This window comes from Myxine glutinosa, chromosome 3 (genome assembly GCF_964187855.1).
Source record: "Myxine glutinosa chromosome 3, kmMyxGlut1.1, whole genome shotgun sequence".
In the NCBI taxonomy this organism is placed as follows: Eukaryota; Metazoa; Chordata; class Myxini; order Myxiniformes; family Myxinidae; genus Myxine; species Myxine glutinosa.
This window is the reverse complement of record NC_136263.1, coordinates 72,088,519-72,113,309: the sequence shown is the minus strand read 5'-3', so window position 1 is coordinate 72,113,309 and position 24,791 is coordinate 72,088,519. Positions and strand designations below refer to the sequence as shown.

General features: G+C 40.8%; 1 protein-coding gene across 2 annotated transcripts in view; it reads left to right on the top strand.

Moving 5' to 3' along the window:
- Positions 1-24,791, top strand: part of EBF3 (EBF transcription factor 3) — a 199,182-nt gene that overhangs the window by 140,870 nt on the left and 33,521 nt on the right. For both annotated transcript variants that reach the window (XM_068110645.2, XM_068110642.2), the window contains exons 7-11: positions 5,481-5,562; positions 5,664-5,781; positions 7,729-7,859; positions 8,343-8,469; positions 17,552-17,640. In XM_068110645.2, coding sequence (XP_067966746.1) covers positions 5,481-5,562; positions 5,664-5,781; positions 7,729-7,859; positions 8,343-8,469; positions 17,552-17,640 — 547 coding nt within the window. The remainder of the gene's footprint in view (positions 1-5,480; positions 5,563-5,663; positions 5,782-7,728; positions 7,860-8,342; positions 8,470-17,551; positions 17,641-24,791) is intronic.

Genomic DNA, 24,791 nt, shown 5'->3' with positions numbered 1-24,791 from the left:
CTGTCTCTATCACCTTTTTCTTCAATTATTTGAATCCTCTTTTACCACTCTTCTTTCTTCCTGTCTCTATCACCTTTTTCTTCAATTATTTGAATCCTCTTTTACCACTCTTCTTTCCTCCTGTCTCTATCACCTTTTTCTTCAATTATTTGAATCCTCTTTTACCACTCTTCTTTCTTCCTGTCTCTATCACCTTTTTCTTCAATTATTTGAATCCTCTTTTACCACTCTTCTTTCTTCCTGTCTCTATCACCTTTTTCTTCAATTATTTGAATCCTCTTTTACCACACTTCTTTCCTCCTGTCTCTATTACCTTTTTCCACAATTATTTGAATCCTCTTTTACCACACTTCTTTCCTCCTGTCTCTATTACCTTTTTCCACAATTATTTGAATCCTCTTTTACCACACTTCTTTCCTCCTGTCTCTATTACCTTTTTCTTCAATTATTTGAATCCTCTTTTACCACACTTCTTTCCTCCTGTCTCTATTACCTTTTTCCACAATTATTTGTTTTGTTGCACCTTTTTAAGAACATTTTTACTCATATTTTAATTTGCCTGCCCTCAATTCTACATTTGCTCTTATTTTGTGCTAAGTACTCACCGATACCTTTCCTCCTTGAGATCTTCCAGAGTCTGTGCTCTTTTTACATTAAGGAGCCGGCATTGCACAGTGTTTTAATTTCCCAAGAAGCTGCATTTTGACATGGCGAGCTAATTGGCATTTTGATTGTAGAAACGGTGTCACTACACCCTCGATTAGATTCATTTCAGTGACACCAAGCGTGGAGGAAGTCGTTTCTGAAAACAATTGTGGTAGGGGAGGAAGGGGGAGTAGGCTGGCGGTAGTGGGGGTAAAGGTGAAATCGGTAGTCGGGACAAATTTGAAATCAGGAAGAAGATGCTCGGAAAACAATGCGGCATTTTGTGGTTCGGAGATTAAAGTAGTTGGTCCTGGAAGTAAAAGGACCCCCCCAATCGTGCTAATCAAATTACTGGGGGAGGCAAAATTGACAGTTTTCATTAATTATCCAGTGCTGATCCCAATTTGCAATGCAAATGCCAGCACACATGAACAGAAGGCGCTCAGTAATATTTCAGGGCATTTGCATATTAAATGGGAAGGGGCGGTGGATTATGCATGGTAATGTATGCACCGTTTGGCGGATTTCGGGGGAAGCTGGGAGACCATATGGTGGAGGTAACTCCAATTGGGCGCAAGAGCAATGGAGCACAACCTAAATGTGGGGGCCTGGCACACTCAGAGGCACGCGGCGTTTGTCTGCAGGCCTGCTTTAGATTGTCACTGGCAACAATATTAGGAAGGAAAAAGTTTGCTTGCAGCCTTGGACAAGGTAGCGCGTCATGCTAGCATTGTTAGCAAACCCTTGGCTTAAGCTCCGTTGTTTACCAAAGCAAACTTGGCAGGCGTGTTACACCTCATTGTTTAAAGCAAGGACTCAACGTGCTAAGGAGCTCCTGGAAGCTGCATTGTCTGAACAACTGTGTGCTGCTCAACACCAGGCCAGTACACACACATCCCAAGGTCCAGTTTCCTGGCTCTTAATAAAGGCATAGAAAATCGATTTGTCCATCAAATCCAGCAAAACAGGCTTTGCTGTTGTAATTTTTGTGCAATATAGCAACTCCCCCCCCCCCCATTCCACCTACAGAGCCCCCACCCCTTCTCTCTCCTGAGTTGTACATGCCTCAAAATTTCATTTTGCCATGGAAAGACAGGCATGAGTGGGTCAGGGGGAACTGGATCAGGCCTGCATTACATGGCGGATTAAGAAGGACTGCTGGTGATTTGGACCAGAGTTTGGCTTATAGGAGCTGCGGAAAGCGTTTGGAGAAGATTGATTACAAGAAATTTTTTGATCTTGCTGCAACATTCTCCTGCAACAACCATAAATATGTAATCCCTATTCTTTCCAATAGATCTGCCCAACAGTGTGTATAGGTGACATTTGTCATTTTGTATTCGTCCAATTGTTCGACCAAATCAGCCAAGACTCGATGGCATTGATCACTGCCTTAAAATTATACCCTTGCCTATTTTTGATCACTTTGATGACTCGTCTAACTGAATGGTGCGGATGTTGCCTCTGAGCAGAATGGTTTGGGTTAGATTCTTGACTTACCTATAGACCATGGGACTGGTTATTCACAGGCCGGGCGTTGCAGCATAAAGCGCACCATCCCTTGGATGGACATTAAGCCGGGCGTCCCGTCTGCTAGGATTATTTGGTGTATGTTAAATATCCCAAATATCCCAATGTTAAATATCCCAATATCTCTTGAAAAAGAGTTGGTGACTTATCATCAGTACCCAGGCCAGATTCTCAATTCCTGATGTGGAGGGGGCATTGAGAATCCGCGAGACTCCACACTCAGCACCGGCGCATCCCAGAAAAAATATATATTGGAAAATAATTATTTTGACTGTGGTCAATAATGTTCAGGATGCAGATGATGACAGACTATTTATATCTGGAAACCCTTACAAAATTTTTATTTAATTATCACTAGTTTCGTTACATATCCGGTGAGAATCTCAGAATATGTCATTGGAAGTATTTGTAAGAGGGCTACGTATCTCACACTCTATGGGCCTCTCTACTCTCTTTCCAATGCTTGAGGCCTTGCGTTACATCAGAGGCTCCTTTTCTCATGCTCTCTTTTCTTTTAACCCCTTTACCATGGCCTGCTGAATTCACCAACCATTGTGTCACACCCAAGGACTGACATTTACGGCAGGAAAGCATGTCAGGCTGACAATGGTTGTAGTTATTCTCTTTCAATCCGCTCTCAGCTTTCCCCACCCATTCCTGACCCACGGCATCTTTCTGTCGTTATGTCTGTATCCGTCTCTCTTTGTGTTTGTTTGCGCTTCTGTCTCGTACTCTCTCATTTTGTCAGGCGCCGCATAAGTTTGAAATGGCAGCTCGGCAGTAATTTAAAGGTTTTTCATTTATTAATGTCATATTAAAGTTATTATTGTCATTTATTGAATACTAATTTCACGAAACTTGGTGGGCAGGTTTGGTGTGTGACAAGGACGAATCGATTCGATTTTGGTGAAGATCTGAATATGGATTCGGATACGATAATTATTTAATTTTTAAGTGATTCTTCACCATCGAGGGATCAGGCGAAAAGCGATATATAACATGATATATTAAAAAGTTGTGGATGAGTTATGACTAAACTTGGTGGACGAGTTGGTTCGGTGACAAGAACAAGCCGATTAGATTTTGGTTCAGGACCGAATCCAGATCCGGCCTATCAGTGGGATACAAAACAAATTGTTCAGCCTGGCGGAGGTGTGTGCTCTACCAAGTGCTTTTCTAGTTACAATACGAGTTCCCTCACAAGGAACTTCGACACAGGAGAAGGCCATTATGCACATCAAAGCCAGTGCAGTGGTTGCCAACATATGGTTGTTTGTGCATGCTGCATCCTTTTAAATGCTGAGTGTCAGGCAAGGAAGCAGCACGTACCATTTTAAAATTATGTGGTGTGATTCAGCCGGGGTTTGAACCAGTGACCTCTCAGACCCAGAATAGATGCGCTCACCATTATACCACCAAAATCTGGTGTATTATTACTACTACTACTACTACTACTACTACTACTACTACTACTACTACTACTACTACTACTACTACTACTACTACTACACCACATAAGCATCCTACACTGAAACTGGAGGGTCTATCCGGATATTTGAAATATTTTCTTCAGTTTAATTAACCCTTACATTTTTATTGATTATACTACTACACGCATCCATTGTTAAGTAGAATTTGATGAAAAGTGAAAATGACAAAATTGCCCGTTTTCTTATAACCTTCCCATCTGATAATGATTTCACCACTCATATTTAATTAGGTAATTTTGCTCAGTTGAACCAACACAAATCTTATACGTGACACGAGGAGAGACTTTATGGTATTAGAAAGGTGAGGGAGGGGAGGGGAGGACTTTTTCTGGGAGTAAAGTTGGAATAGGGTGGGGATAACACAGCAAGTGGCTGAGTTTTCCATGCAACATTCCAAAGAGCCCTTCCCGTTTCCTGTGGAAAAGGTGCTGTGACCTTGGGGGTAGCTCGACTATTGAAGCCTGATTTGGTCCAATTTCCGCTGTTCTGTGGCTCGCACTTGAGTTCAGCAAGTTATGGACTCGATTCCAGCACTCGTCATCCGAGAGTGTTATGGGTTCTCGTGGCAGAGTAGTCCTTAACTTTTACTTGCCAGGAGTATCATGCTTTATCACAGCTGCCCCCTTTGTTGTCCTGCAGGCAAAAGTGGGTATGAAATGAGGATGACAAATGTTGCTAAACCCACCGCAAAGGGGTAGCGGGGCCATATGTGCCGAGGACAATATGCAGGCGTGTTTGTGCAGGTGCCTAGCTTACGGAACTGCCTGATGCACAGGCGTGAACAATGCATGTGGAGGGATGTCACTAAGGCTGCAGTTAGCTGACTGCCTCTGGCAGAATTACAAAAAAACATAGTGATACAGCTGGCAAAGATTCAAGGAAGGTTCCTCTGAAACAAGATTTTCCCTGCAATGCATTTTTCACATTATATGTACAAGACTTGGGTGGGATGGATTTTGCATCTGTTCCATCAATATTTCCTTTGCTCAAATCATAAGAATGACTAAATCTCACATCTCCAAGACATCGGCGCTATGCTCACCAACCAAATTCACACTGTTGGGCCTCGGATTAAAACTAGGAGAATCACTTTTTCAAGTCATGCCCGGAAGGTGTGCATATGTTTTTGGTGTGTTTTCCCACACCCTGTGTCCTGTGTAAAGCCATCTTGGTCAAGTTTTTGTTGATGAGTTAATGTTTCTTGTCTTATGCTATGTTCTCTTTAATTTGCTTTGTTGCTCTTACACAAGTATTATCGTATCAGATCTTTGCTGTGTTGTTATAATGGAGGCCATAATAATGATTCATTTGCTACTCTTCTCAATCATCCTTCCATGAGGCCTTTTGACTTCCGGTGGGCCTTCCTGTTCGGCCATCTTTCCATCCTTGTTGTTTAAAAGGGAGACAAACATGTGAACTAATAGAGCTTGACATATTTGTCAAACTACATGCCGAAAACGAGGATGTTTAGCAGTGCATCAATAGCAAGATTATTTGGCTGTCCTTGTAGACTTTGAGCCGTAACACAAGATCAGCTGCACGATGCTTTCATTTGCTCATTTGGCTTACACCACGGGAGCCCTTTCCAAAAGAGATCTGCATGCGGTATTTTTTTTATACTCAAGAATGTTCTCAGGATTTGAACGTTTTCACACATGTCAGCATTAAAATGCACAAGTTAAGGCCTGCCTTATGCTCATGACAATGGCATCGCTACAGCATCAGCTCTCTAATAATTGAGTAGTTTCCTTTCACTTGCATTGGCTCTGAATGTTGAGAAATGGGCTGACGATAAAACAATATTGTTTTCCTTAGGTTTTTTCTCAAGTTTTTCCTGAAGTGCAACCAAAATTGTCTGAAGAATGCCGGCAACCCAAGAGACATGAGACGCTTCCAGGTAACCGGCCGGATCACATGCGGCATCCTCGCGTCGTACAATGCAATTTTCACAATATTTCCATGGTGGATGATGCTTTGTACGACATTTTTACTTGGAAGGTGGTGATATCGACAACTGTGAATGTTGACGGACATGTTTTAGCCGTCTCCGACAACATGTTCGTCCATAACAACTCCAAACATGGCCGCCGTGCACGCCGTCTGGATCCTGCTGAGGGTGAGTGCAAGAGCAAACCTTCAAAAAGCAGTGCAAAACAATTGACTGATGAGTTCGAAATTGTGCATTGGAGCACGAGTTTGGCAATTCACACAAAGAGCATTCAAGTCATGCAACATACTTACTTTAGATTGCGCAAAGACACCTCAGGCATTGCTATTTTCTCTTGTCATCAGATTTTATTCCCAATTGTGAACTTTCTTCTCCATAAATAATCTACCCTGAGCTCTATATAAGTTCATTATGTTTCATGTTCTCTAATTTATTGATGTTAAACAGGGTCTTAAGCATTAGGCAGGAAACCTTTGAGCTCTGATGCAGGTGTGCCAGGCAAACGTGCTCTCTCCTTAGGCCGGAAGGAAACAAGTGTGAAGACAATGGAAAGCACCGTTACGACCTTTGACATGACATTTTCTTTCGTCGCAGTCACGACAAGAATTCTGATCCATAAGAACGTCGTGCCATCGGTTTAGCGATGTCAACAAAACAAACCAGAACAAGCGGCCACACATATGCAATCCCAAAACCCAGCCACGACCGAGTTCCAATTGTTTAGGTAATTTGAAATGTTTACGGCAGCACAAGAACAAGAAAAGAAGATGTTATTCCAGATTCTGAATGCAAATCAAAGTCTTCGCGATAGCTGAGAGTGAAATGGCACATAAATTATACAATGAATAAAGTGAAGCCTTGCGTCCACTCTGCGCTGGCGCAGGCATAATTTGTTGCAGTTTGTCTTGTTTGTCTGTCTAATCCGAAGCCATTGTGGTGGAATTTATATGCCGATCCTTTCCACTGATTTCCTGTACGTAATTTACGTGAGGGGTTTTCCTGTTTTGAGCACTAGGCGGAAAGTGTAAGCATATTTGGACTTCCTGCTCATAATTGATCTCAAGATTTTGGAAAATAACGATTGCACTGGCATTTCAGGTGTCCGCATTGCTCCGTTTAACACTAAAGGTCTAACGAAGTCATCTTCTTCCTTTCTGCAAATGCTTTTTTTTTGCAGGTCATTTATTGGTAGGAGACTTCATTAGTAGGTAGCTTCACTTCAGTGCTTCTTCAATCCGTAGTGAGGACATTTTGGCTTTTTGACTGTAAGAACGAAAAGGAAATTCAAAACCTCGAAAACTCGACTGATTTTCAATATAATCGACTTGCTTCAAGCACAATGTCTGATCGCTTCGGTTTCGAAATCAGTCTCATTGAAGAACCAGGAGGAGCAATAAAAACAGCCGACAGACGAGCAATTAAAGGCAAAACACGCCAGCAGCATTCAGTGCCATGTACAACGTGCGTTGCACGAGAGGTCCTGTACCACCGGCAATGTGAATAAGCGACGTGAGATTCCAAAGCAGTAAAAAGTGAGTGGCAAAGTAAAAAATTAAACAGCAATGTAGTCACGATGCCAGAGAAGAATAGGAGAAAATTCTGAAAAAGTTCCACGAGTCTGGTGCGTTGAACTGTAGATCAGCCGTGGCGATGTCAAGTGAACAGCATGGGTGAACCATATGGCCACCTTCGAACGGCTGTTTTATAATTCAGTTTAAAATTTTGAACTTTTGGCCAAATCTAAAGAATGGGATGTTTCATTCTCCTGGCAAAACTATTTTCACTTTTATGAGTTTGAGTTCATTCTGTTTGAAATTAATGTTACTCGTAACTTAACTGAGTAGGAGAGACTGAGTTTCCTTACGCCGGTGAGGTGTTTCTTCTTTTTTTCGGAAGAAAATCCAAACACACGAGGAAGTTTGCCCAAAAATATGGTGATTACAAATGTTACAGTAACTGCAGATGGTCCACAGCAAATCCATCAAGGGGTTTGAACCTTTGCATATTATCATGGTAGAAGTTGTGCAATGGAGGATTACCAAAAACACGCCGTTGCTTATGCATTCTGTACTTCTCTTTCCACCCACGATTTGTCTGGCGATTTCATTCCTGAAGCCACTCCCTGCATCAAAGCCATTAGCCCCAGTGAGGGCTGGACTACGGGTGGTGCCACGGTCATAATCATCGGGGACAATTTCTTCGATGGTCTTCAGGTGGTTTTTGGCACCATGCTGGTTTGGAGTGAGGTGGGTTGTCTCTAGCACTATAAATGGACATTCTGGAGCATCGGTGGAGATATATTGTATATTGTCAGCAATGCTAATTTTACTCTGGACAATAAATGATTTATCGATACCAATTTTATAATAGATTATACTGATGTACAAATTGAATTCACTCTTAATACATGTGGCATGGGATTTTGCCCTCGTATTGCAGTTGCATGTAAATTTACTCTTAACTTTTCTACCGCTCCACAGATAGTATACACAGAAATATAAAAGGTGTAGTTGTTTTGATTGTTTCGGTGAAGGTGGAGTGTGTGATAAACAGAATTCGTCATTGCCTGCAAGGGATTATGGGTATATAATCAGGATTGCTGTGCAATATTGGGAGACATAAGACATCATTGCATGCACGTGGCTGAGACAGCTTACACAGAATCAGGGATTCCATGAGGCTCTAAGTATCCACAACGTCAGTGTGCTCATTTTTGTTCACCATCGTAGCTCATCACGCCGCATGCGATACGAGTCCAGACACCTCCACGTCATATCCCCGGTGTGGTGGAGGTGACGTTGTCATACAAGTCTAAGCAGTTCTGCAAGGGAGCTCCCGGACGATTTGTCTACACAGGTAGGCCCTGAGAAATGGTGCATTGGCTAAGCGAAGTGTTTGCAATTTGATGCATTTTATACCAAAGTAAGGATAATTCATTCTCCGGCATGTGCAGGAACTTTGAGTTAAGTGGAGTGGTTGAGGTAATATTTTTGACCCAGCACAGGACGACGATCTCCACACCCAGTGTCGCATCTTCATTTGTATTTTAAGCATAATTATTAATACAAATGCTCCAATAATGGCATCCTTCAATTGTCATGTTTTCCAGTCATGCTGTTTATTTTCATTCTTTGACAGAAGTTGAGGCACATGAAAGTGTTCAATGGAGGAATGGAGGAAAAGGGGGTAGGAATCAGGGAGAGGAGAAGTGCTTGGGTGTTTGCATATAAGAAATGATGAGGCAGTGATTGGCAGCACTCTTGATGGAATGGAGTGAATAGCATGAGGCAATGTGTACAGGGATTCGGTTCCATGGATGAGAGATGAGCCGGATGACGGAATATGGTTGTGCAGGAAGCTTGAACCTGGAGATGGAAACTCCTTCTAGGTTTTTGGAAGAAAGTTTGTGACCTGGGAGGGCTGGGGGAGGAAAGGGGAAAGAACAAGGTGGGGAGAGTGAGACTTGACAGGAGTGGTAGAGAGCTGAAAGGCCTACTTCACATGCCTGCAGTGAGTGAGTCGTAAACCTTGGGGCCTGACCTCATGAAAAATTGCAACAACTCAGAGCTTTAGATTCAACCACCATTTCACCATAATTTTCTTCACTAGCAAAATATCGAAATTTTGAAACATTTAGCAATTTTATGCGTGGAGTTTTTTTTTGTTTTTTTTTAACACGTGTGTTGAATTTGCAAGAATGGTGTGTGACATCCATTCATCTGATGGTCCTTTTCCATATTGGTTGTGTAAATGCCTTACAAGTGGCCACCATTTGCCAGCAGATGGTATAAATGTCCAGCTATGAATGTATTAGAGATTCTAAAAAATAAATAAATAAATGAATAAAATAAATAACCAGACATGTCATTTTGTGAGTGCTAAGCCATGCATGTGCAAGCTCTTCCAAAAAACTCACAAGCAGATGTGTTACTAGCAGGGAGCACACTGCATTGGGAAATATGCCATCCATCGGAGGAAGGATTCCATCTGGTTAAGCTGACTTTCTCATCCACACTCATTTGTGAACATAACAATGCCATAATGTATTTTGCATTAGGAGTTACTTTGCCTTTTACCATGGTTCAATAAAACGTCCGCGGATGGAGTAAATGGGATTGCACATTAATTGCAGTTGGTCTGGCTGCAACACAGGCACGATGATCCAAACGGCCTCTTGACTTGTCTGAGTATTCTTGGGTATATCCTTTTGTGGGGTCATTTATGCCTGTTATGGTTTTTCAATTTCCTGCCCTTACGCAAAATAGATCTTCATTCGGTGTGCATTCCATAGAAACTAGCGTAACCCCCCTGTGAGAATTTGTTTGAATGAAATCTCAGGGAAAATCTGTAAACTTGCTTGTATATGTAAGTTTTATCTTGAAATAAACCAACAACGTTCCCACCCACAGACATTTCCTCCTTCATAATTAAAGCAAATTAGCACCATAATAGTTTGAATCGGGGTTGGTATGCTTGGTTGTTCCCATTAGGGAACGTTGCGCTCATGATGCTGAGATCCCAGGTTTAAATCCCTCATACTGGTACGATTAGTACAGTGTCCTACCATCCTTGGCCTAAGTGTACTGTATGTGTGTTTGTATGTTTGCACGTATGTCTAACGTCCATTTATATGGCCTTAGCCACCAGTCACAGACCAGCATGAGGGCTTATTAGCCTTCTTTTTTTTATTTATTATTATTTGTTTTTGTAAAATTGCTAATCTACCGCCACGACACTTATTGTTAATTAGCTGCATTAGCCCCTCCTAACTTTCTTAAGAAAGGTAAATAATCCATTCACCCAATCATTACATCTACAGCATTGCCCAAGGATAAACTGTTTGAAAAACAAATAAAAACCTACAGCAAATGCAAATAAACATAATTTCATACACAAACAGAACTACCAGGATATTTTCTGATGGCTGTGTTCATGCCCAATTCTACTTAGTTGAAGTTACCAGAACAATCGTTTGAGTTTCGAAATCCTGAGAAGTCTTTTATTTCCAAAAATGAAGCAAGTGGGGCAAAGGGAAGAATTTTACCCTTTGATTGTGAGGAACGAAGCAGGAGACAAACTGCACCGAGATACCATCACGTGTTTATTAACATTTATTTTATTTTGATCAGCAATCGGTCTTGAATGCGGCGATTATTTGTGCTGCAGACAAAAAATGCCTGAACAGTTTGTCAACAATACATCACTCACAAACTCACATCCCAAACGAGTTTTACAGTCAGTAGTTTCACCAACTTGTACATATGCGGATTTCTCCTCCGTATAATCTGTATTATATCAAACTTTTGAGCACTTAATTTATTCTGCTATTCTTTGTATTTTTACTTTGTGCTATTCTTCTTTATATATTTTTTCATTACATTATTTGTGCTATTCTTTGTGCTATGCATCTTTATATTTTTTCATTTCTTTATTTGTGCTATTCTTTGTGCTATTCCTCTTTATATTTTTTCATTTCATTATTTGTGATATTCTTTGTGCTATTCCTCTTTATATTTTTTCATTTCATTATTTATGATATTCTTTGTGCTATTCCTCTATATATTTTTTCATTTCATTCTTTGTTATTCTTTGTACTATTCCTCTTCATATTTTTTTCATTACATTATTTGTGCTGTTCTTTGTGCTGTTCCTCTTTATATATTTTTTCATTTCATTCTTTGTGCTATTCTTTGTGCTATTCCTCTTTACATTTTTCATTACATTATTTGTATTATTCTTTGTACTATTCCTCTTCATATTTTTTTCATTACATTATTTGTGCTATTCTTTGTGTTATTCCTCTTTTATATTTTTTCATTTCATTATTTGTGCTGTTCTTTGTGCTATTCCACTTTATATTCTTTCATTACATTATTTGTGCTGTTCTTTGTGCTATTCCTCTTTATATTTTTTCATTTCATTATTTGTGATATTCTTTGTGCTATTCCTCTTTATATTTTTTCATTTCATTATTTATGATATTCTTTGTGCTATTCCTCTATATATTTTTTCATTTCATTCTTTGTTATTCTTTGTACTATTCCTCTTCATATTTTTTTCATTACATTATTTGTGCTGTTCTTTGTGCTGTTCCTCTTTATATATTTTTTCATTTCATTCTTTGTGCTATTCTTTGTGCTATTCCTCTTTACATTTTTCATTACATTATTTGTATTATTCTTTGTACTATTCCTCTTCATATTTTTTTCATTACATTATTTGTGCTATTCTTTGTGTTATTCCTCTTTTATATTTTTTCATTTCATTATTTGTGCTGTTCTTTGTGCTATTCCACTTTATATTCTTTCATTACATTATTTGTGCTGTTCTTTGTGCTATGCCTCTTTATATTTTTTCATTTCATTATTTGTGCTGTTCTTTGTGCTATTCCTTTTTATATTTTTTCATTACATTATTTGTGCTGTTCTTTGTGCTATTCCTCTTTATATTTTTTCATTTCATATTTTGTGCTATTCTTTGTGCCATGCCTCTTTATATTTTTTCATTTCATTATTTGTGCTATTCTTTGTGCTATGCCTCTTTATATTTTTTCATTTCATTATTTGTGCTGTTCTTTGTGCTATTCCTCTTTATATATTTTTATTTCATTCTTTGTGCTATGCCTCTTTACATTTTTCATTACATTATTTGTGTTATTCCTTGTACTATTCCTCTTCATATTTTTTCATTACATTCTTTGTGCTATTATTTGTGCTATTCCACTTTAGATTTTTCATTCCATTATTTGTGCTATTCTTTGTGCTATTCCACTATATATTTTTTCATTACATTATTTGTGCTATTCTTTGTGCTGTTCGTCTTTATATTTTTTCATTTCATTCTTTGTGCTGTTCTTTGTGCTATTCCACTATATATTTTTTCATTTCATTCTTTGTGCTATTGTTTATGCTATTCTTTGAGCTATTGTTTGTGTTATTCTTCCTCATATTTTTACATTTCACCTTATCCACCAGGAGGGATTATTGAATGAACATTAAATATTGTTATCCTTCATATTTTTATGTCAACAATATGGTTCCGTGTATTGGTTGGTCATTGTAAATTGATTATATCATCCATAGGTTTTAACCTAACCTAATAAGGCTACCCCCGCTCTAGCAGGGGAAATGGCCTTAAAATGCATGTTGTTGTTTGTTGTATCCATAGGTTTTACAAGACTGGTTGTTGAACTTTTGAGTAACTGAGATTATAACTTCATTGACTCACCTTGTTGGCTTCCTCAACATATGAAAAAACATAAGATTTTAAATGTTGTTTATTCTTATTTTTGGGCCGAACCGTTGCTTTATTCTAAAATTAGTCTTTAGTGATGTTTACATGAGAGACTTTTTTATATACTAGTACATTATCCATTCCCCTATCGACACACACACACACACACACACACACACACACACACACACTTACATTTTACTGAGTAAAATTACACATGCAATTCTGACAACTTTTCAATGAAAAAGCCTCAGCCTCCTCCTCCCAACTATGTTCGATCTTTGCTCTACCCACCACTCCACCTCCCAACCCCAAAGCCTAAACCTCCCCCTTTCAAAGCTATCCCATTTTTACGCTCACCCTCCTCCTGCTCATAATAGCAAACGGTCATTGAAACACCGCAAGTAATGCTTTCTGCTCCAATATCACACTGTCAATATCTTCACAGAAAGCTGTCACAATTTTAAGAGAAAATAGTTGGAAATAACAGCACACCTGCATAACCTCCACAGTAAAAGCACTGCTTGAGAGAAAAGTTTCTGAAGGGTAAATACTAAAGGACTCTAAAGGGTAAAATATAGAAATTGTGGGCGGAGTCGGACAAACTGTCCAACAAATTGGTGGAACTCGCATACACGCATGGATGGATGCACGGCTCCTTTGACATATAAGATTAATGTGATATGGGAGTTTGGCGGCCATTTGTTAAGTAGCAGAATGCATATATAGCTTCCCCCCTCCCCCAAAATACCCAGCACTTGCACCCGTCCCCCGACAGACATTTCCCCCCTTCCACCCCTCATTTTCATTTCCTGGATCCTTGCCTCTATGACACCGTCGGAAAAATTCCATGAAAGATGGGTCATAATTAAAACGCCAAATTAGATATCGCAACAAACTTGAACAACAAACAATACCTTGAGGAAATTGTGAGTGAGTTGGCATGTACGAGTAGTCGGTATCACCTTGAAACCAAGGCATTCAGCGGAATTAGAGGAGCAGTCGATTCCTTTTTTTACGGATTAAAACCACATTGTTCGGAGCTCTGCTTTTTCCAGGCCCGGATGCCCTGCAAAGCTTTTCGTGGAAAAGGGTTTGTCAGTAATAAAGTTGGACCTTCTCTCGGTCGCAGCTGTCGGGTGCTGAGGCACAACACCAATCGGAATTGCAGGGTTACGGTTGGTGTGTTTTAAATACCCTGTTTATACCTTGGTCACGCTGTGTTTCTCAAAATATGTCAAAGCATAAAATTGGTCATAACCCCCCCTTCCCCCATCCGCCCCCACCCATCCATTGTTTATATAACAAGGTTATTCTTGGTTTGTCATTGTAGTTTGTACCTTGTCTTGTATAAGGGAGGAAAGTGCATGAAAACATTCCTTCTGGATTGTCTGATGAACATGAACAAACTTGTGTATCTATTTCCAATTAATTTTGCAAACATGATTTTCCATTAGTTGAAAGAAATTGACGATATTCCATCAATGTATTGGATGCGACTTTCTTTATTTTCATGGAAAAACTGCTTCTGGCGAAAGACACCATGGTCCTAATTTTAGCCTTAATTTTGTGAGACCAAATATATTTTCCAAGAGACCAAAACCAAAATCCGAGACCAAAATGACGGCAGTCATTACAATATCGGGTAAAAGATGCCCGAATGTAGAGGAAGTTTTAATACATGTGGTTGCACACTAGAGAAGGGCAGAGGATATAAATGATGTGATACATTCACAAAAACTTTCCTTGTGCTTCCATATTTTTTTTGTAACTCTTGTTCAACATCGGTGCATTTCTTGTTTCCTCAATAGTTTCAGGATGGTCGGACACGACAAAGTGATATGGACCCTTGGGGAATATGAACATTATATAAATCACAGCCACAAGGGGGGTGGGGGCGGGGAAACAAGCTTTAGAGGATTTATTTGACTTTTTCATGATATTTTCATTGTGGGTTTAATAAATCATATGTATGACCAGATATATTAATAATACAAAGACAGACATATTCAGCCTTTCCTAAGGAGGATTTCAGGTGTTTGGAAAATTATGAAGTTAGGAATTTGGAAATGCATATTACCCTGTTTTTCCCCTAAAGCTGTATCTCAACAAAGTTTATGCACAACTGGATTAACTATCATGTTAAGGCAGAAGACATGTACATTGTAAAAATGGTAATGCCTGCTCCATAAGTCAGCTTGAAATAATCCATAATAAACGAGGTGAGTTATGTGAACCTCTGCAAACATATGAAACAGCAAACTATGGAGAAGTACAGATGAGGCATCCTTTGCCTTTATATCTTACATCAGCATCCTTTGCCTTAAGAGGAAGTACTGATAATACAATGGTAACCATAACACACAGCAATAGCTTCAGGCAAGAAAATACACGCCGTGGGATAATGGGAGTATTATTATTATTACGATAAAATTCAAGCCTGGTGGAAGTAACTTTGTGGCTGTGTGTCCTGATAAAGGTTTTATCCCTGCCGTGAATACTGTGAAATTATCGTGCTTTGCTATGGGATGCCTGCAGAGCACGCTGTCCGACGAGAAAGGTTTACCATAGCTGTTCTTACTCACCTTCAGGCCAGAGCCTTTCACAGCCATTGGTCATCTTCAAATTGCAGTCACTCATCCTTCATTGTCATACATGTAATGTAGGTACATGTACAGCATGTATATATATATATATAAAATAAAGTTTTTGTTTGTTTGTTTGTTTGTCTGCACGCGCTAATCTGAACGGTGAAGATAGGAGGAAACATCTGAAACAAAAAATGTCAGGACAGGCCCCGGGAAGGTTATAGGCTAGGTGGCGAGGCCGGTCAAGGCCGCCTCGGTCGGGCTGGGCCCATTTCGCAATGAAAAGCTGAGCTGAATTATAGTAGTCAATCTTCAACGGCTGTGGGTAAAAGCTGAATTATAGTAGTAAATTCATTCAAAAGAACTAAAAATGTCTGGACGGGCTCTGGGAAGGTTATAGGCTTGGTGGCGAGGCCGGTCGAGGCCGCTTCGGCCTGGCTGGGCCCATTTCGCAATTAAAAGTTGAGCTGAATTATAGTAGTCAATCTTCTACGGCGGCGAGTAAAAGCTGAATTATCATAATAAATTCATTCAAAAAGAACCTGGCAATGCCGGGTGCTTTCGGCTAGTACACACACACACACACACACACACACACACACACACACACACACACACACACACACACACACACACACACACACACACACACACATATATATATATACACACACACACACACACACACACACACACACACATCTATAATAATAAAAGGCGGTGTCTATCCATCTGTCTCCTCCATAACTACAAAGCCATGAAACCTAGCAGCCCCAAACTTTGCATGCATACACCTGGACCTCCAACAGATTGGAAAGACAAAAACTGTGTGTTTGGGTGTGTTATAACATCATTTTTGAAGATGATTAATGAGGTGCTCATAAGAAGAAAAAAACCCGATGTGGTGGTGTACCAATATGGAAACCCGTCATCTTGGTCAGCCCACTGCACCTCGCTGGGTTCTTAAGCTGCCATTTTGTTTTGGCCTACTCAAACGTGCCTTGCCTTGGAAACACGATCAATTATTATCATTACATAATTGAAGCATATCATCAAAATCTGGATTCGGATATGAGAATTGGATGCTGTAGACTAAATAATGTCCAAATCTGGAGTGAAATCTGACAAAATTGACCATATCTTGCGATTAATGAACACTATTCAGGCTGCTTTTGCAAGCCATGGTGTTACAGTAGACAGAACTCCCTTTTTGTTTTTAGTCACAAGGTCGGGGAAGTTTGGTTGTGTTATAACACCCTTTTTTATTTCCTGCTCTCAGTGGTTTCCACATGATTTGCTGCTTGAAATCGATCTGTTTTTAAAATTCCTCGGCCATTTCAACCAGAAGCAATCGGCTTGCCATTGCTTGGCATGCTTGCCAATGCCAAGCCAGTCGTTGCTTATCACCCATTTCCTTGGAGTGCTTGCTGGAATGCTTAAGCTGCCTGGCAAGGGCTCTACAAATGTAGTGAGAAATGCCTGTGTACTTAATTAGGCACAAGGCCGGGGAAGTTTGGGTGTGTTATAACACCCTTTTTGAATATGATTAACGAGGTGAACCACCACTTGGTGAACACTATCCCGGCTGCTTTTGCAAGCCACGGCGTTACAATAGACAGAGCTGCTTTTTTTTTCACGTACCCATTTTTTCATTGACTAACATTTTTGTGCGATACATTCTTCATTAACATTCTTCTCACCTTTATAACTCATTTTAGAAATGGGATCATGAAGTGTACCATGTTTAGAACAAAGGTAAACAAATCTTGTACTTGTCCTGCAGGGGATGTATTGCCTATTCACTATTGGTCCTTGTCCTGCACGTGCCGCATGTAGCAGATGTCGTGTATTAGAAATAAATAAATAATACCTTTATAATAATAATTAATATTATGTTTATATAGTGCAATCTCAGAAAGGTGAGTTTTCATTATGATGATCAAACTTTGTGGTACGAATCTATTCATCTTAATGAGAAACTACACCGTTGCAACAATACAGCCCGCTACTGTCATAAATGCAGATTTACCATGTTTTCCACCCTACATGTTTATACTAATAGTTAATGTGCTTTATGTTCGACCTCAACATGATATGCACGTTTTCCCTTTTACCAGCCCTGAACGAACCCACCATTGACTACGGATTCCAACGATTGCACAAGGTCATTCCACGGCATCCCGGTGACCCTGAGCGTCTCCCTAAGGTGAATGCAGTGCTCAATGATTCTTCCCACCTCTCCCTCCAGACTGGAAAACCTATTTGAACACAAGCACATTCATTGTAGGCTCGTGAGCAGCCACTGGGTCTGCTTTTGTGTTCTATCAATGGGCTATGAGAAGTGGTGGAACATGTGTGGCTTTTAATAGCCAAAACTCCACTTTTTGTGTTAAAAATATGCCTTTCTGTGTCCGCATCTACAAGCTCGTGAAGGAAGTAAATGACAAAGCCCGAAGGGTGTATGATAAGGTATAAGAAAGACGCTGGCACACTGACCTTTGCCAAACAAAATATGTGGTGCACGGTGGATAAAGAAAGATGTATCTCGGAAAACTTCGATTGCAAGCGACCAGGATAACAAAATAATAACGACCTGTGACGAGTTAAGAGATACCTTATCAAATACCATTCCTCTACTATATTTGTCTTTCTTCAAAAACATTACTTCAAAAAGGGGACCGAAAAACAACAACAACCACGGTCCCCGAAAAAGGCCAACCCCTGCTTTGCGGGGAAAAAATGGCCTCTAAAGGTTTTTTTTTTTTTTTTTTTTTTACTATATTTGTCTTTCTGCATTCTCCCTTGTGACAGAATCGCTCTTTATTGCGCTGCCTCGGTGCAGACCCGGGAATGTTGTCCGATGGCACGCATGCCCTCGTGACAATGAATGCTCCATAAATTGTACAGCACACCTCTGCTCACTCTACTTTGTAGCGTTAAAGATTGCTTTGGACTCCATTAGCATTGCACTTAGTGGTGTTTCACTCTGCATCTTCAAAAGCGTTGTTCTTCGTAGCTGTTTGTCCATATGCACTTTTTACCTCTGCCACCGAAGGTGGATGGAGGTTATGTTTTCACCCCTGTCTGTCTGTTTATTTGTCTGTCCGTTTGTAAACAAAATATCTCAAAAAGTTGTGGATGGATTCGTACAAAATTGGCAGAGAAGTAGCATGTGCGACAAGGATGAAATGATTCGATTTTGGTGAAGATCCGGATTCGGATCCGGCTACCTGAATTTTTTAAAAGTGATTCTTCACCATTTGGAGATAGGGCCAAAAACTATATACAGTGCATTCAGAAAGTATTCAGACCCCTTCACTTTTTTCACATTTTGTTATGTTGCAGCCTCATGCTGAAATCGTTTAAATTCATTTTTTCCCTCATCAATCTCCACTCAATACCCCACAATGACAAAGAGAAAACAGGATTTTAGAAAGTTTTGCAGATTTCTTAAAAAGAAAAAACTGAAATATCACATTGACATAAGTATTCATACCCTTTGCTATGACACTTGAAATTTAGCGCAGCTGCCTCCCATTTCTCTTGATCATCTTTGAGATGTTTCTACACCTTGATTGGAGTCTACCTGTGGTAAATTCAATTGATTGGACATGATTTGGAAAGGCACACACCTGTCCAGAAAGGTCTCACAGCTGACAATGCATATCAGAGCAAAAACCAAGCCATGAGGTCGAAGGAACTGCCTGCAGAGCTCAGAGACAGGATTGTGTCGAGGCACAGATCTGGGGAGGCCTACAAAAAAATTTCTGCTGCATTGAAGGTTCCCAAGAGCACAGTGGCCTCCATAATTCTTAAATGGAAGAAGTTTGGAACAAGCAGGACTCTTCCTAGAGCTGGCCGCCCCGCCAAAATGAGCAATCAAGGGAGAACGGCCTTGGTAAGAGAGGTGACCATGAACCCGATGGTCACTCTGGCTGAGCTCCAGAGATCCTGTGTGGAGATGGGAGAAACTTCCAGAAGGACAACCAGAAGGACAACTGCAACACTCCACCGATCTGGGCTTTATGGCAGAGTGCCCAGACGGAAGCCTCTCGTCAGTGAAAGACACATGAAAGCTCGCTTGGAGTTTGCAAAAAAGCACCTAAAAGACTCTCAGACTGTGAGAAACAAGATTCTGAGGTCTGATGAAACCAAGATTGAACTGTTTGGCTTCCGTCTGGCCACTCTGTCATAAAGCCCAGACAGGTGGGGTGTTGCAGTGATGGTTGCAGTGATGTCAATGTGATATTTCAGTTTTTTCTTTTTAATAAATTTGCAAAACTTTCTAAAATCCTGTTTTCTCTTTGTCATTATGGGGTATTGGGTGTCGATTGATGAGGGAAAAAATGAATTGCAACGATTTCAGCATGAGGCTGCAACATAACAAAATGTGAAAAAAGTGAAGGGGTCTGAATACTTTCTGAATGCACTGTAATTAGGAATATCCACACTAATATATTGTGAGCAAGACAAGTTAAAGGAAGCAGAACGCATATTTAAGATGCATTTATGTGAGGGCCTGTAAGGATAGACAATCAATGTTGGTTTAGGTAATGATGTAATTTTATGGTTTATTTTCTGTCTTACTTCGTGGTGTTTATATCTTAGAGAAAAATGCGAGTACACGACTAATCTTTCCAAATAATTAGTGCAAAGTAAGTGAAGAAAGATGTGCAAACAACCAAAATTGCACCACCCCAGTAGTTAAACTAATGGGGATATAATCTGCAGCGCATTGATATGCCCATTCAGCAGGGCTGTTATCACAAGTTTTTATAAGTTAATTTGGAAAGGGAAATTTTGAAGCAAAGTTTTAAAATTTGTGGCACATATAGATTCTCATAGATTTGTGATGCATCAGGATAATGAAAGAGGAAGAGGAACAAATTCAACACAAAAGATCAAATTTTACTACCGTAATTTCAGTGTTTCCCCGCCTCTTCCCTGTCCTCTCTTCCTGTTCGGTTATTCCCTTGGTGGTTGTCCTACCTTCCTCTTCCATGAGCCTTTTGTTCCTGTAAGGCAAAAAAGAATTGTTTTGTAACTTGCATGGAATGTTTGAAATCGATATGACTTGATCGTGGGATATTCATCAGTGGAGAAAATTTCCACCAAAAAAACACATGTATGTATGTAGCAATCTTGTTTGCAATGGCCATTTGATATGGCTTAAATTGTAAAGCCTTGAGCACATACATACACACTCACATGCATCACCAGCACCATCACCATGTTTTGCTGCCATTTCCAGCCATGTGATACCCCGAAAGAAGAAGCAAGGAAAGACAGATATACAATGGAAAGACATGGATACAGGTACCATGGGTTCTTGTTAGGTTCACACTTATGGACAGATAGGCCTCCTTTGCTAAAGAACCATCTCTCACACATCCTATGCTGGTCACACACACATGCCTGCATTTGTCGTCCTCTTTCAACAGTGCACGTGTGTCTGGTTCTGTTGCTTGCTCTCCTGAACAAGTTCAGACACTCGTGATACTGAACTCAATGTTGAGGTGAGTTCTGGCTTGTTCTTTGTGTTACATAGTTGCATCTGCTGTTACATTATCGATGGACTTTCACCCCTTCCTGGCTGCAAAACCAACAGTGCATTGCACAACTCCATGTTGTTCGCAACCTGGTATCTGGAATTCAGCAATGCTTTTGTGCCTAGCCTTATCCTCCTCCCACATTCTTGACAATGCACCTGGTTCTCCAGCTGAACATGCCCTCTCTGTGGTTTACCAGCAGTATGTATCTCGCCAACTCGTCTTTTGAGAGGGCTTCTCATACCACTTTCTCTCTCTCTCTCTCTCTCCCTGATATTTTCACAGTCTTGAGGTCCTGACACATCTGGTCTCTCGATCTCTTTTGAGGTCCCCCAAGGGGGCGGCGCTGGAGTGATCAGCCACACATCGGCATCTTGGGGATGTGGTAGTTGGACATCCGAGCCACATTAACTAACAAATCCAGTCAGTGCTTGGTCCCTTTGGTTGTTATAGTCACCAGGTCTCCCCACAGATCTTTGGTCATCCCAGAAGCGATCCCAGAAACGTGATGTTTCCACGACGAACAACTGATGATACCAAGGATGGTGCAGATACATTGTTGGTCAAAATATTGTAGCCTCTTTGAGATGTCTGCGTGGAGATGTCCAACATTCAGAGCCGTACAGCAATACTGAGAGTACACATGCCTGACATACCTGCAGCTTAGTGTTGATGTTCAGATATTTGTCCTTAAAAACAGCTGAGCATATGGCACCACAATGCTTGGAGGCATCCACTATGCATGTGTCCACCTCAGCATCTATCTCTATCCTACCATTTGGAGATTAGGGAGCCTAAGTATGCAAATTCCTCGACATGCTCGTTCACATAATCTCCCACTTTTATTGGAGTCTTTTCTTCATCACGAACTGCATGTCCCACCACCATTAGCTTGGTTTTACTCAGGCTAACCTGGAGGCCGAAAGCTCTGGCTACGTCGATGCATGCCAGCATTGCCTGCTCTGACCCAACTCTTGACATTGCTAGCACTACTGCATTGTCTGCTGGCTATCTGCCAATCTTATCTCTTCTGCATTCCACCTTGATCTCCTGAACAACTTCCGATCAAATTTGATCTCCACCTATGATGTCGACCACTCAACTACAAGACAGGCATAGAGGTTGAACAACTCTGGTGCTAAGGAGAAGCCCAGCCTCAGATCATTGTCCACTTCAATCTCTTCCAGCATCTCTCGACTGACCTGAATACGTCTGGGGACCTCACCTGGTCCCGGGGACAAGCCGACTGGGACACCAGGACCTCTTCGCAGACCACAGGTCGGTTCCACGGAAGAAGTCTTGGCAGTTTGACGGGCAGCTTTTCGCTTCACTTGATCCCCATGAGAATGCTATAATAAGTGGTCCGATTTTCCTCACAGGTAACCAGGAGCCAGGAACCTATTTTGTCAATAATCAGATCCAGTACCTCAAACTTCTCCAAGCCACATCAGAAAGATGCACTGGACACAGAGTAGTATGTAGCATCAATCATGTCATATGGTAGCACCAGTCAAACAAAAACACAAACACGCATGCACTCTTTTCCACAATTAACCATGAACATTTTTAAATCGCAAATATTTATCCCTGATGCAAAAACATGAAAAAATAAGAATTTTATCTTTTGAAGTTTCTAAAATTAAACAGACAAAAAGACAATCTACGGCTTTTTGTGCACATTTCAAACGCAGTTAAGTTCAAACGCAGTTAAACCAATTTAATATCAGCCAATTCATATCCAGCAATTTGAATGGGCCCTTATTTTGAACACCGACATCAATTAGAATTTTAGAATAAAAGATTTTGATTTTCTCTCCTATGGTGTCTTAGACTCTTGGATGACATGAAAGGCAAGGACATCGGAAGACAAAATTAAAATCAACAGACCACATGGCATTTGAACCTGGTGCCAAAACTCAAAGCAGAAGAATGAACAGGCAGGCCAAGGCTTTTCCATATTTCCAAAATGAAACTTTATTGTGAAGTTAATGTCTTGGTTTTATGTATACACCTTGTCTGTAAAATAGTGATGCAAAAAAACTATTTAATTTATTACATAAGCCTCCTGGGGGATCGAATTTACATTTCCCTCCAGCCTCCATCTTGCATGTGCCTTCTGACTAAGCAATGGGAAAAGAATGAGAAAATTAATATTGAGAAAAGCAAAATAATATGGCATGGGGGCTATGAAAGAGAAAGGAATGTAGGAGAGTATAAAATGAGGGATGAGAGAAGTGAAGAAAGATTTAGAGGAGATAAGAGGAAAGGGGTGGAGTGGGTGGGGAGGGATGCAGGGAAGGGGTGAGTTCGGAAGATTCTGTGGGTTGAGCTAAGGGAGAAAGTTCCAATGCATTGGTCTTCGGGGTGTTTTGGGTCTTTATTTTATACTTTTTATTACATATATATATATATATATATATATAATTTTATACTTTTTATTATATATATATATATATATATATATATATATATATATATATATATATATATATATATATATATTATATCTCTATATATAAAGGAGGAGTGTCTGTGTGTGTGTGTGTCTGTCTGGATGTCCACTTATAACTCAAGAACTACACATCGGAGAAAAGCTTTAGACACAGATTCGGAATCAGCATAAAATCCCGGTGGTTTTAGGCTACGTTTTATTTTAATATCAATGGTTTAACAAAACCGCGCCAGCTGCAATTCCATGGTGTAGTTTGTGGCGGAGCTAGACGTTCGGGGTGTATTGCAATGGTTTGTCGGGTTTGGCTGTGGGTCCAGAATAGCTCCCATTTCCTTATGTTCCTCCACTTTTATTTTCATTCTTCTGTTACAACGCCTTCCTTATCTACCTTATATCCCCCCCGACGAGGCCTCTACATAATTTCATGCGGCAGAATTTCGTGCATTTTGAGTGAAAGAAGTGAGCCGAAGTTGTAGGAGGAATAAGAGGCGCGCTCACTGTGGAGGCTTCGATCGTGAGTGGAAATGGCGGGAATTGCGTTTGTATCGCAAAGTAAAGGATCTGCATTCATTTCTGAACTTGCATTGGTGGATTGTTATACATCTGCATTATTTTTCATAAAAAACTTTATGTTGAACTTGAAGGCTCCAAGCACGGACTATATATATAGCCCTCATTGAGGTAAAAATAAAAGTAAAAAGCCTGCTATCGCTTGCCAAGCTAGCCGTTCCCTGCTCCCCCCTCCCCTCCCCCTCCCCCTCCCCCTCCCCCTCCCCCTCCCCCTCCCCCTCCCCCTCCCCCTCCCCTCCCCCTCCCCTCCCCCCTCTTCTCCCCTCCCCCCCCTCTTCTCCCCTCCCTCCTCTTCTTCCCTCCCCCCTCACCTCCCCCTCCCCCTCCACTCCCCCTCCACCCTCACCTCCCCCCTCCCCTCCCCTCCTCCCCCTCCCTCCTCTTCTCCCCTCTCCTCCTCCCCCTCCCTCCTCTTCTCCCCTCCCCTCCTCTTCTCCCCTCCCCCCCTCTTCTCCCCTCCCCCCCTCCCCACCCTCTCCTCCCCTCCCCCCCCGTTCCCCTCCCCTCCCCTCCCTTCCCCCGCCCGGCAATGCCGGGTACTTCCCATGGCCAGCTGTACATGGGCTGATCGAGGGTTGGAAAACCAAGCAATCTTTATGTCTTGGCACCAAGTAAGAAAACCAGAAATGTTGTATACCAAGAGGTTTGAGAAATTGAAAATTGACAAAACGTCATGTAGGAAATGTACTGTGATATTGCTCTAAAATATACATGTTCTTTTCATCATATATTTGTATTATTCTTATTCAACCCGGGCGAAGCCGGGTACCTCAGCTAGTATAATAT